General features: G+C 44.5%; 1 protein-coding gene across 5 annotated transcripts in view; it reads right to left on the bottom strand.

Annotated features, from left to right (window-relative positions):
- The window catches only part of ACAD9 (acyl-CoA dehydrogenase family member 9), a 33,767-nt gene that overhangs the window by 19,720 nt on the left and 592 nt on the right, over window positions 1-13,455 (bottom strand). For 4 of the 5 annotated variants that reach the window (XM_054482147.2, XM_063662612.1, XM_054482148.2 and 1 more), the window contains exons 2-3: window positions 8,669-8,762; window positions 102-203 (exon numbers count right to left, since the gene is read on the bottom strand). In XM_054482147.2, coding sequence (XP_054338122.1) covers window positions 102-203; window positions 8,669-8,762 — 196 coding nt within the window. Of the gene's footprint in view, window positions 1-101; window positions 204-8,668; window positions 8,763-13,410; window positions 13,436-13,455 lie in introns of those variants that run through there. The other variant, XM_063662613.1, reaches the window with a different exon arrangement.

Here is a 13,455-nt window from a genome sequence, read left to right as displayed (position 1 = left end):
ACAGATGGTGTCATCTATTCCAGCAACTAGACTTGTTATGGACAAATACAGAGTGCTTTCTTAAGAGCTAAACTGGCTGGGTGCTTGTTTGCTTGACTTACCATATTCTTCTGGGACTTGCAGCCCAAAAAGCCCCAGGCTCTTCAATTTCTCCAAAGTTTCATCTGGGATTTTCCCTTCCTGGTCAATTTTTCGGGAGTCCACTGCCAAGAGGAAAATCTTGATTAAACAAATATAAGCTATGTTTCTACAAATATAAGTAAACAGGACAGTGTTTACGTATTAATCATATATAATCCCAGAGTTGAAACTTTTTCAAAACTAGAAATTCTGTAGTCATGGTCATTTGGCCTGTGTTCAATTTTATGTAATGAGCCCAGGAAAAATTTTATTTTTATAATTTAGAGACAAGGTCTCACTCTGATATCCAGGCTGGAGTGCAGTGGCACAATCATAGCTCATGTAACCTCAATCTCCCAGGCTCAAGTGAGCCTCCTGCCTCAGCTTCATGAGAAGCTCGGACTACAGGTACATACCACCACACCCAGCTAATTTTTTTTTTTTTCAGTAGAGACGAGGTCTTGCTATGTTACCCAGGCTGGTCTTGAACTCCTGAACTCAAGCAATCTTCCCACCACAGCCTTGCAAAGTGCTGGAATCATAGGTGTGAGCCACCACGCCCGGCCAGAATAAAAGTGTTAAAAGCTGCCAGAGCTAGGTGGTGTTCTATTTCTTGATCTGGGTGCTAGTCACAGGGGTGCTTTTGCTGTGTAAAACAGCAGCAAATTATACATTCATGGGATGTAAATTTTTCTATAGGCATGTTAAACTTCATGTTTTTCCTCCTCCTTCTAGACCTCATACTTTTTTTGGCCAGTATTTTCTAGGAAATGAGAGAATAAATATGCAAGTCTCACAATTGTACTAAAATGTTCAGCTAGATAGCCACCTCATGGCAGTATCTGGGCCAAGGTTTACTTCACTGTCAGAGGCCATACTGCTTTCAGCACAATCCACAAGTTCTGAGATAGTTTAGCCTGTTTAACACCAATTCATTCATTCATTCAACATTCACATTCAGCCTGTAGTCTCAGCTACTTGGGAGGCTCAGGTGGAAGGATCACTTGACCTGGGAGGTTGAGTAAGCTATGATGGCACCACTGCACTCCAGCCTGAGCGACAGAGTGAGATCTCGTCTCTAAAATAAAAATTCACATTCACTGCAGCAAAACTGAACAATCAATAGCATAGCATTAGGCCTATAATTGCACACTTTTGTATGCATCAAATTAATTAAAGTGTACTTCTGAATTGCTAATTAAACTTCATCAGTATTATAAATTGTTAAAAACACCATAACCTACACTTAAGAATTTTTGTATACATGGGTCACTAAGAGAACTACAGATTCCCAAAAGTGCAGGCCAAACCCTTCATTTTTTATCCTTTAACAACTTTATTGACATACATAATTGGCGAAGAATAACCTGCACATATTTACAATATATAATTTGTTGAGTTCTGACATACTTGTCAGTGAAAACATCACAATCGAGATAAAAACATTTCCTTTTTCACCAAAAATCTCTATGTCCCTTTGTGATCGATCCATCTGTCCACCATCCCCAGGCAACCACAAGTCTTTTGTCTGTAGATCAGTTTGCATCTTCAAGTTTTATATAAATGAATCCATATGGCACCTGTCTATTTTCCCGGGCTTCTTTAACTCAGGTCATGATTTAGAGATTCACCCATGTTGTTGCGTGTATAAATACTTCATTACTTTTTGTTGTTCAGTATTCACTGTATGGGTGTACAACTGTTTATCCAAATTCAATAAACAGTATAAACACACAGAGCCAAGAAGTTCAAAGAACTCCAAGCAAAATAAATGTGCAAAAAGCTACATAAATAAATGTGATAATCAATTTTCCTAAAAACTACTGAAAAGCAGCCAGAGATGAAAGAAACACTATGTACAAAGGAACAAAGAATGGAAGCAGACATCTCTTCTGAAGCAATATGAAGCCAGGAAGAGAGCAGAGCAACACAATTAATGGCCTGAAAGGTAAATCCTGTCAACACAGAAACCTGTTCTGATGAAACAGACTTTTCTTTTCTTTTTTTTTTTTTTTTGAGATGGAGTCTCGCTCTGTCGCCCAGGCTGGAGTACAGTGGTGTGATCTCAGCTCACTGCAACCTCTGCCTGCCGGGTTCAAGTGGTTCTCTTGCCTCAGCCTCCCGAGTAGCTGGGATTACAGGCACACGCCACCATATCTGGCTAATTTTTGTATTTTTGGTAGAGATGGAGTTTCACCCTGTCGGCCAGACTGGTCTCGAACTCCCGACCTCAGGTGATCCGACAGCCTCGGCTTCCCTAAATGCTGGCATTACGGGCATGAGCCACCATGCCCAGCTGAAACTTTTCTAGACATACAAAAGTGAGAATATGCATCCCCTGCAGAGCTGCACATCATGAAAAGTGAAAGGAAGTCCTTCCCACAGAAGAGCAATGGTAGCAAAAGGGAATCTGACTCTACATGAGAGAATGAAGAGCCCTGGAATCAGTAACTACATGGGTAACCACAAGATCCTTTTTTCCTATTTTAAAAATTGCTGGCCGGGCACGGTGGCTCAAGCCTATAATCCCAGCACCTTAGGCCGAGGCGGGTGGATCACAAGGTCAGGAGTTCGAGACCAGCCTGGCCAATATAGTGAAACCCTGTCTCTACTAAAAAAATATAAAAATTAGCCGGGCATAGTGGTGCGCACCTATAGTCCCAGCTACTTAGGAGGCTGAGGCAGGAGAATCACTTGAACCCAGGAGGCAGAGGTTGTAGTGAGCCAAGATAGCGCCACTGCACTTCAGCCTGGGCGACAGAGTGAGACTTCGTCTCAAAAAAAAAAAAAAAAAATTGTTCTAAAAGATAAACTAACCATTTAAGAATTGTAGACCTTTTTGTAGACACTGAAAATTGTAAAATTGATAAAGAAATGCAAACTAACTTGGAATGAATCATAGTTCTAAACCTGAATTAAAACCATAAAGTTTCTTTTTTTTTTGAGATGGAGTCTTGCTCTGTCGCCCAGGCTGGAGTGCAGTGGTGCGATATTGGCTCACTACAAGCTCCGCCTCCCGGGTTCACGCCATTCTCCTGCCTCGGTGTCCCGAGTAGCTGGGACTACAGGCACCTGCCACCACGACCGGCTAATTTTTTGTATTTTTAGTAGAGATGGGGTTTCAGCATGTTAGTCAGGATGGTGTCGATCTCCTGACCTCGTGATCTGCCCATCTCGGCCGCCCAAAGTGCTTGGATTACAGGCGTGAGCCACTGCGCCCGGCCAAAACTATAAAGTTTCTAAAAGAAAATACAGGCCAGGCTGGGTGAGGTGGCTCTCACCTGTAATCCGAGCACTATGGGAGGCCGAGGCGGGCAGGTCACCCGATGTCAGGAGTTCGCGATTGGCCTGGCCAACATGGTGAAGCCCCTTCTCTACTCAAAATACCAAAAATTAGCCAGGCGCGGTGGCACGCACCTATAATCTCAGCTACTCGGGAGGCTGAGGCAGAATCGCTTGAACCCAGGAGATGGAGGTTGCAGTGAGTCAAGATGGCATCTCAAAAAAAAAAAAAAAAAATACAGGCCAGGCGCGGTGGTTCATACCTGTAATCCCAACACTTTAAGAGGCTGAGGTAGGAAGATCACCTGAGCCTAGGAGTCTTGAGACCAGCCTGAATAACACAGTGAGAACCCATTTCTACAAAAAACTTTAAGAATTATTAGCTGGGCATGGTAGCGTGTGCCTGTAGTCTTAGCTATGCAGGAGGCTGAGGCAGGGGATGGCTTGAGCCCAGAAGTTCAAGGGTTGCAGTGAGCTATGATCACACCACTGCACTCCAGCCCAGGCAACAAAGAAAGACCCTGTCTCTTAAAAAAAGAAAAAGAGGAAAAAAGGAATGTTTATGGCAACTTTTTTGGTGATAGCTAAAATCTGGATACATACCCTATGTTGATGAATACTTGAATGGATAAACAAATCTTGGTATATCCATAGAAAGAAATATGACTCAGCATTAAAAAGGAAGAACTACCAATACATGCACCATGGATGAAATTCAAAATTATGCAGAAAGAAGCCAGACAAAATCACACATAATTCCAAAAAATACAAACTAATCTATAGTGAGAGAAAACAGATCAGCAGTTGTCTGGGGACAGGGGGGAAATAAAAGAGGCATGAGGAAACTTTGACGGGTAATGAGTACGTTCACTTCCTCTGTCGCACTGATGGCTCCTGAGGGGTACTCTCTAAATACAGTCATGCGTCAGGTGATTCTCTCCCTGTATGAACATCAGAATGGACTTACACAACCTAGGTGGCAGAGCCTACTACACACCTAGGCTATATGGTATGGCTTATTGCTCCTAGGCTGCAAACCTGTACAATAGGCTGGGCGTGGTGGCTCATGCCTATAATCCCAGCACTTTGGAAGGCCGAGGCGGGAGGATCACTTGAGCCCAGGAGTTGGAGACCAGCCTGGGCAACACAGTGAAACCCCATCTCACTGTAACATATTTTTTATTTTATTTTTTTAAGGAAAACAAAACAATACAAAAAAACTGTACAGTATATTGCTGTGCTGAACACTGTAGGCAACTGTAACACAATGGTAAGTATTTGTGTATATGAACGCAGCTAAACACAGAAAAGATACAGTAGAAATATGGTATGATGATCTTATGGGACCACCATTGTATATATGGTCTGTCATTGACTTGAACGTCATTATGTGACACATGACAGTGTGTGCAATTTATTGTAAATCAATTATACCTTAATTAATCCTGAAAAAAAAAAACAACCTGACAAACCACATAGAAAAGTTTAAATAAAAGAACAAGAGACTATGGGAACTAAAAAAAGATACAAATAGGAAGATAACCACTAGGAAAAAAAGCAGAAATAAGTATTTCTAAATTATAAATTATGTTTATATATAAATAAGCAACTTTTAAAACTAGCAACATATAATTTGTGATCACCAGGTGTGAAATAAGAAACAAACAAAAACCAAGCAATGTAATGACAGCTGACAATTTGGCACTTCTCAAAGAGGTTCTGGGGCACCTGAGCTGCTTCTAGGGGGTCCCACAGGGTCAAAACTAGTTTTTATTTTTTTTTAAGATGGAGTCTCACTCTGTCACCCAGGCTGAAGTGCAGTGGCGCCATCCCAGCTCAATACAACCTCCACCTCCCGGGTTCCAGTGATTCTCCTGCCTCAGCCTCCCCAGTAGCTGGGATTACAGGCACGCACCACCACACCTGGTTAATTTTTATATTTTTAGTAGAGACAAGGTTTCACTATGTTGGCCAGGCTGGTCTCAAACTCCTAACCTCAAGTGATCCACCCACGTTGGCCTCCCAAAGTGCTGGGATTGCAGGCATGAGCCACCATACCTGGCCTAAAACTATTTAAGATGTTATTTGCTTTTAAATTCTAATTCTCCGAAGACTGTACAGTGGGGCGCAGTGTAGTGTATTTAACGTTTTGGCTCAGAGTCCAATATATAGTCCAAAGTACCACATTCCCAGAATTTATGTACGGCCTTTACATGAATAAATCTTGATCAAGGATTCATAAAAAAGTCTTAGGTTTGCATGTAAGTCACTCAAAGCAGTAAAACAGGTTACTTGGATTTCCAGCAATATTTGTGCTTTTATTCTCGGCTATTACTTTTGGGGAAGGGTTGTCTGTCCTGGTTGGTTTTCATAGAGGCCAGTTGTGGGAGGATGTGATTTTTCTGTGTCTCTAGCTGACAGTGCCTCTATTCCCGTGGCACCGCTGGCTGCCTACAGCTGTCGTTCCAGAGGGTCCTTTGTCCACAGTGATTAGCCTCCTCTTTGAATGTACATGAAATAGGTGTATTTTTGTATGTTCTTTTCTCCGCTTTGCCCTTGGATTTAACTTCCTTTTTGAATTCACATCAAGGCAGCTGAATGAACACAGTTTTTATTCCAGCATTTGCTATTTATTCCAAGAGACCTTTGTTCCTGTGAGAGGGAGTGGGTTTGGTTTGCAGTGGTTTCGTGTGTGTGTGTGTGTGTGTATATATATATATATTTGAGACAGGGTCTCACTCCTGTCACCCAGGCTGGAGCGCAATGGCATGAACACAGCTGACTACAGCCTTGACTTCCCAGGCTTGGGTGCTTCTCCTACCTCAGACTCCCAAGTAGCTGGGACTATGGGCGCGCACCACCATGCCCGGCTAATATTTTGTATCCTTAGTAGAGACAGGGTTTCGCTCCATTGCCTAGGCTGGTCTCAAACTCTGGGACTCAAGCAATCTGCTCCCCCTCAGTTTTCCACACTGCTAAGACTACCAGCGTGAGCCACCGTGCCCAGCCGGTTTCTTATATATTTACATCTCTGCAAATACTAAGATGACAGTTATTGCTGACAGAGCCCTATGTCCTGGAAGTGTGTGTTTCTTGCTTTAAATGCACGTGTCAGGACAGGTGCGGTGGCTGACACCTGTAATCCCAGCACTTTGGATTACAGGCAGATCATTTGAGGTCAGGAGTTCAAGACCAGCCTGGCCAACATGGTGAAACCCCATCTCTACTGAAAATACAAAAATTAGCCAGGCGTGGTGGCGCGTGCCTGTAATTCCAGCTACTCAGGAAGCTGAGGCATGAGAATCACTTCAACTGCAGAGGTTGCAGTGAGCTGAGGTCGTACCACTGCACTCCAGCCTGGGTGACAGAGCAAGACTGTCTCAGAAACAAACAAACAAAAAGCATGTGTGAAGATTATAAAAAAAGACAGTTTAAAAAAAAAAAAAAAAGACTGCACAGTGGACTTTTCCAGAGGTTGCGTGCACAAACAGGTATGAGAATCCAGCTGTCTTCTAATAAGCCAAACATTAAAAGGACTTGCATAACTTTCAACCAATGCCACTCTTTCCATCAATTATTTTTCTTTTTTTTTTTTAACTGATTTTTTTTTTCTGAGACGGAGTTTCACTCTTATTGCCCATGCTGGAGTGCAGTGGCGCGATCTCGGCTCACTGCAACCTCCACCTCCCAGGTTCCAGCGATTCTCCTGCCTCAGCTTCCTGAGTAGCTGGGATTACAGGCATGCACCACCGTGCCCAGCTAATTTTGTATTTTTAGTAGAGATGAGGTTTCTCCATGTTAGTCAGGCTGGTATCGAACTCCCGACCTCAGGTGATCCGCCCACCTCAGTCTCCCTAAGTGCTGGGATTACAGGTGTGAGCCACTGCGCCTGGCCTAATTATTTTTCAAAATATTTTTCATTAGCTGGGCGTGGTGGCTCACGCCTGTAATCCCAGCACTTGGGGAGGCTAAGGCAGGCGGATCACGAGGTCAGGAGTTCAAGACCAGCCTGGCCAACATAGTGAATCCCCATCTCTTCTACAAATACAAAAATTACCCGGGCATGGTGGTGCATGCCTGCAGTCCCAGATACTTGGGAGGCTGAGGCAGGAGAATCACTTGAACCTGGCAGGTAGAGGTTGCAGTGAGTCGAGATCGCACCACTGCACTCCAGCCTGGGTGACAGAGTGAGACTCTGTCTCAGAAAAACAAAAACAAATTATTTTTCATTAAAAATATTATGTTAACCTGTAATGGATTTATTATTTTTAAACAAATGAACACAGTATATTTTATTTTTTTTAGACAAAGTCACACTCTGTCGCCCAGGCTGGAGTGCAGTGGTGCAACCTTGGCTCACTACAATCTCTGCCTCCTGGGTTCAAGCAATTCGCCTGCTTCAGCCTCCTGAATAGCTGGGATTACAGGCACCTGCCACCACGCCCGGCCAATTTTTGTATTTTTAGTAGAGACAGGGTTTAGACCTCAGGTGATCTGCCCCCCTTGGCCTCCCAAAGTGCTGGGATTACAGGCGTGAGCCACCGCTCCCAGCCCCACGGTATATTTTAAATTTCTCAGTTTTAATTTCTAAGAGGGGCCAGGCATGGTGGCTCACACCTGTAATCCCAGCCCTTTGGGAGGCCAAGGTGGGAGGATCACTTGAGCCTAGGAGTAGAGACCAGCCTGGGCAATATAGTGAGAACCTGTCTCTATGAAAAATACAAAAAAATTAGCTGGGCATGGGGGTGCGCACCTGTAGTTCCAGCAACTCAGGAGGCTGAAGTTGGGGGACTGCTTGAGCCTGGAAGATGGAGGTGGTGGTGAGATGAGATGGTACCACCGCACTCCAGTCTGAGCAACAGAGCTAGGCCCTTTCTCAAAAAACTCAACCTTTAGAAACACTAAGAGCAACTGTACACTGCCACAACAACCAACACATGCTCCATGGGCTTGTATGGTGTGTGGCCTTGGCTTTTTGCCATCTCATTTTTTTAGTTATTCATTTTTATTATAGCTTATGGAAGTGTTGGCCTGGAACAGTTTGGAAATGTTTAGAGTGGTCCTGAACCACAAATACAATGAGAAGCATTTAACTGGATGTTTTTTAATTAAATGGCAATAGGGATGAAACCTAAAGCAAAATATTATGAGTGGAAACCATTTCTCCCTCAAGAAGACTTCTCCTATGTATGTTACTTCTAATATAAATATCAACCGAATCACCCTTACAATGGAAATCGGCAATGGTAAAGAAAACCATACATACCCTCTTCAGTGAAGAATTTTTCCACGGGTCCCAAGAACTGATTGATTTCATTAAGTTCATCTTGGCTAACTTCTGGAAATGGGAAAACTTCTTTCTAAAAATAGTAAATATTTTCTAAAAAATTTAATTTTTAGCACACTCCCATCATGGAAATATCAGTTAAAAGGGAAGGAAAAACATGTGCTCCACTCCACCCTGGCCAGCGGGACATGACGTACTGAAGGAACTGGAAAGCAAACCTCACAAGATTCCTGAGATACAGGAACTATGTGCAGGCTCCACCACCCACATCCATCTCCCTCCCCTGTTCAAATAGGTTCTTCCCGATTTTCATCAGTTTTCCTTCTCAGTACAAGGGATGATAATAGTCCCATGAAACAAGGAGCCCAAGACTAACATTTAGAAGCCTGGGGGTCTGGTCCTTGATTTCAGGCTTACTAATTATGTGGCCTTCACCAAATCCCTTCAGCTCTCTAAACTACCCCTTTCTCACCCATAACATGCAGGTAATATTTACTCAAGGCCCTTGTGAGAATCGTGGAAGACAGTGGATGTGGAAACTCCTTACTGAAATGGACAATTCTACATCAATTATTGTGTGAGCTCAAAGATGCTACACTGACAAGAGCACATCATGCTTACCAAGTCTCATCGATCCCTACAGCCGCTGTCTCTCCTGCTCACAGACATCTGCTTCCTGTGCTGAGCCCTTCTGGACTTTTGGGCTCTGCTACCCCTTCAATTGCCAGCATGACATGAGCTTTGGATGTGGGCGTCAGGCTGCTGAGCAGTGATGTCCTGAGTCAGAGCTATAAGCCCAAGCATCACCTGTCCTCATGGCGCCTCTCACCAAGTGTCTCTAGAGAAGTCTTCGGGAGACCTCAACCTTCTCCTCAAACCTTGTACAGCTAACCAGCCAACAGATTTCTCTACTCTATCAATATGCTCGCACTGCTTTCTCCTCTCTGGGCCCAGGACCACAGGCTTATAGGTGAGTCCCTAACTAAAAGTGACAGCCAACTTAAAGGAATCCCTGCCTCCATCCATTCCAAAACCACCCTGAAGGTGGTATAGAAAAAAAAAAGCTTGGAGGCCGGGCACGATGGCTCACGCCTGTAATCCCAGCACTTTGGGAGGCCGAGGCGGGCGGATCACAAGGTCAGGAGTTTGAGACCAGCCTGACCAACATGGTGAAACCCCGTTTCTACTAAAAATACAAAAATTACACGGGCGTGGTAGCACGCGCCTGTAATCCCAGCTACTCAGGAGGCTGAGGCAGGAGAACTGCTTGAACCCGGGAGGTGGAGGTTGCAGTGAGCCGAGATTGCGCCATTGCACTCCAGCCTAGGTGACAGAGTGAGACTCCATAAAAAAAAAAGAAAAGAAAAAGAAAAAAACAAGCTTAGTTGGTTGCAGTGGCTACTGCCTGTAATCCTAGTCCTTTGGGAAGCTGACGCAGGGGGACTGCTTAAAGCCCAGGAGTTCAAAACCAGCCTGGGCGTGGTTGCACACGCCTGTAGTTCCAGCTACTCAGGAGGCTGAGGTGGGAGGATCCCCTGAGCCTGGGGAGGTTGAGGCTGCAGTGAGCTGTGATTGCACCACTGCACTTCAGGGTGGGCAACAGAGTAAGACACTGTCTCAAGGAAAAAAAAAAAAGAAAAAAAAAAACAAGCTGATGGCTCCATCACTCTGCAGCCTTTTATATCAAAGCTCAGTCTCCTTCACTGAACACGGAGGCTCACTGACACTTGGGTCTTGTGCAATGGGCTGTGTTAGAGATCATTCTGGTACCAGTGGGCAGGCCAGATAAGCCAGCCTGGCAACTAATTGGCCTTCAGGTACAACCACAGAAAACCTGCCACACAGGAGAGATTGCAGGGGCGTGGGAGAAAGATTCTGATGTTATCAAATCAGGTCAATGCCTTAGGGGAGGAGAGTTCAATTGCAATAAACAGTTTGTAAATTATCTAAAAAATTGGATAATTGTAAATTATCTAAATTTTAAATTATCTAAATTGTAAATTATCTAAAAAATTTAGATAATTGTAAATTATCTAAAAAATTATCTAAAAAATTGTAAATTATCTAAAAAATTGGAATCTAGTGCAGAAACCAAATATGTAAAACAGACAGAAGCAGGCGGCTCTGACTGAGAGACTGCTGATAGGGAAAACAGGCACCCAAATCCCACCCACTCAACTTCCCACCCATCCCTGCAGCAGTTCCAGGACACTCCATGAATAGCTTGGGTCCAGCTTAGGGCAGGGTGACAACCACTGGCCTACACAATCTGAGATTCTAAGCATCATGTCCCATGTTTCTGCTCTAATCCCAGTAAGGCTGTGAGAAATGACACTGGCCTGATCCAAAGTAGCAGCAGAAGGGCCTAAAAGTGGTCAGATTCTAAGAACCTGAAAGTAGAGAAAACCAGATCTTCTGTGGAATTAGACGTGGACTAGAATAAGAGTACAAGGTGACTCCAGGCGTTCTGTTTGAACAGGTGGAACAACAGAGCCACCATTATCTATGATAAAGAAGGCTAGTGGAAGGAGCAGGATTGGGTGGGAACCAGGAACTGAGTTTGGGATCTATTAATCTCAAATGCCTGTTAGACCTCTTAGTGCAGCTTTTGAGTACAAAGGTAGATTAAAAAAAGAATCTTGGCTGGGTGTGGCAGGGCGTGCCTGTAGTCCCAGCTACTGGGGATGCTGAAGTGGGAGGATCTATTGAGCCTAGGAGTTCAAGGTTGCAGTGAGCTACGATGGCACCACTGCACTCCAGCACGGGTGACAGAGAAAGGCCCCAACTCTGAAAAAGCAAAAGGAATCTGGAGTTCAGGGAGAAATCTGAACTGAAGAAAGAAATTTGAGGCATCAGGATATTGATGATATTTAAAGCCGGGACACTAAATAAGGTCACCCAGGAGATGGCTGTAGATAAAAGGAGACCCAGCCTTAGTAAATTCCAACTCGGCTAGTTGGAAACACTGGTCACTGTTTAGCGGTCAAGGAGCTGAAAAAGAACCAGCAATGGACACAGAGAAGTATCAGCCAGTGAAGTATTTAGAACATTCAGAGAATGGTGAGAACTGTGATTCAGAAACCAGAAAAGAAAGTGTGTCAACAGGGTGAAAGGATGAATGGTGTCAGATGCCAACGATGGGTCAAGTGGGATGAGGTCTGAGAACAGATCACACAATTTGATAACAGGGAGGTCATTACTGACTTCTATGGCCATTAGGGACAAATGCCTGAATGGTAAGGGCTCAAGATCCAGTAGAGAGAACAGTTAATGATGCAGAGAAAGGAAAGAATTACCCTTGAGTAGGTGAGAAGGCCTGGGGTCTAATGAGAGGTTGGTTTTGCCAGGAGCAGAGAGTTCAGTCACAGTAACAGAATGTAGATAATACCGGCACATATGCAGGGGGAGGGGTAACTGCCTGTGAAGTTCTCATCTGACTGCATGGATTTTCCCAGTGGAATGGGAAGCAAAGCTGACAGCTGAGAGTAAAGGCAGGGCAGGGCAGGTGGTGCCAGAGCTTTAAAGATGGAAACAGATCTGAAAGATGTGTTCTTTCTTCACCATGCTGCTGGAAAGCAGGAAGTCCCAGGATAGAGCATCACACTGCCCCAGGTCCTGGGTAAAAGGTTTTCCAATATGTTCAAGACATAGCTCCGCACTTTCTAGCTGGGCAAACTGCTTTTAGTCTGAGTCTTAGCTTCTTCATCTGTAAAGTCGCTTGCTATAAAGGGATCAGCCTGACAACCTCAGAGGAATGTTCCAAAGAGAAGCCAGGGAATAACTTCTGTGATACATGATCAGCCAACATTCAGCCAAGTTCAAAGCAGGGCACCTCGAGGAAATAGCAAGTATACTGTTGCTTTCCTTAGAAAATAAAATAAAATACAAAGGAAAGAGCAAGAAATGTGTTTATTCCTATTTTGTAGATGAATGCACTGAGGCACAGGGAGGTGAAGCCGTCAGCTCCAAGGTCACAAGACTAGTAAGTGTTGAAGCCAGCTCTCTCTTCTGCTGCACAGTACTCTACAGTTTAAGAAGACTCTCCATGCACCATTTATCTCACTGGGGCTCTACAACACATCTGTGAAGGAGACACAACACTATCTCCATTTTAAGGCTGAAAGAACTGAGTCTTGGCCGGACGCGGTGGCTCACGCCTGTAATCCCAGCACTGTGGGAGGCCGAGGTGGGCGGATCACCTGAGGTCAGTTCTAGACCAGCTTGGCCAACATGGTGAAACCCCGTCTCCGCTAAAAAAATACAAAAAAAAAAAAAAAAAAAAGCCGGGCAGGCGCCTGTAATACCAGCTACTCCGGAGGCTGAGGCAGGAGAATCGCTTGAACCCAGGAGGGAGGTTGCAGTGAGCACTCCAGCCTGGGCGACAAGAGCGCGACTCTGTCTCAAAAAAAAAGAACTGAGTTTCAAAGTCAACGAGCCAAGACCAAACCCAAGTCTTCCAACTCTAAGAAGACAATGAGTGTTTTATAATCAAACTGTTACTATTGGCTGGGTTATGCGACCCTTGGGAAACATCTTGGAGCCAGATTTCTGAGGAACCTCAATGGCAGGGAGAGGCGCTAGGGCTCAACTGGGGAAGGAAGCCCCAGGGCGCTGGAAGGTGACTGAGGAGGGACATGGTGTAAACTGTTTAGGAATCAGAGAGGAAGCCCCTCACATTTCGAGACCAGACCAGCTGAGATGAAGGCTGCTTTGTTAATTACCTAGCCTAGAGTTTTCCGAATTCCCCTGACAAAATTTAGCTGGAA

The sequence above is a fragment of the Pongo pygmaeus genome, chromosome 2 (genome assembly GCF_028885625.2).
Source record: "Pongo pygmaeus isolate AG05252 chromosome 2, NHGRI_mPonPyg2-v2.0_pri, whole genome shotgun sequence".
Lineage (NCBI taxonomy): Eukaryota > Metazoa > Chordata > Mammalia > Primates > Hominidae > Pongo > Pongo pygmaeus.
Note: the sequence above shows the minus strand (reverse complement) of the source record. Positions and strands in the feature narration are given on the sequence as shown.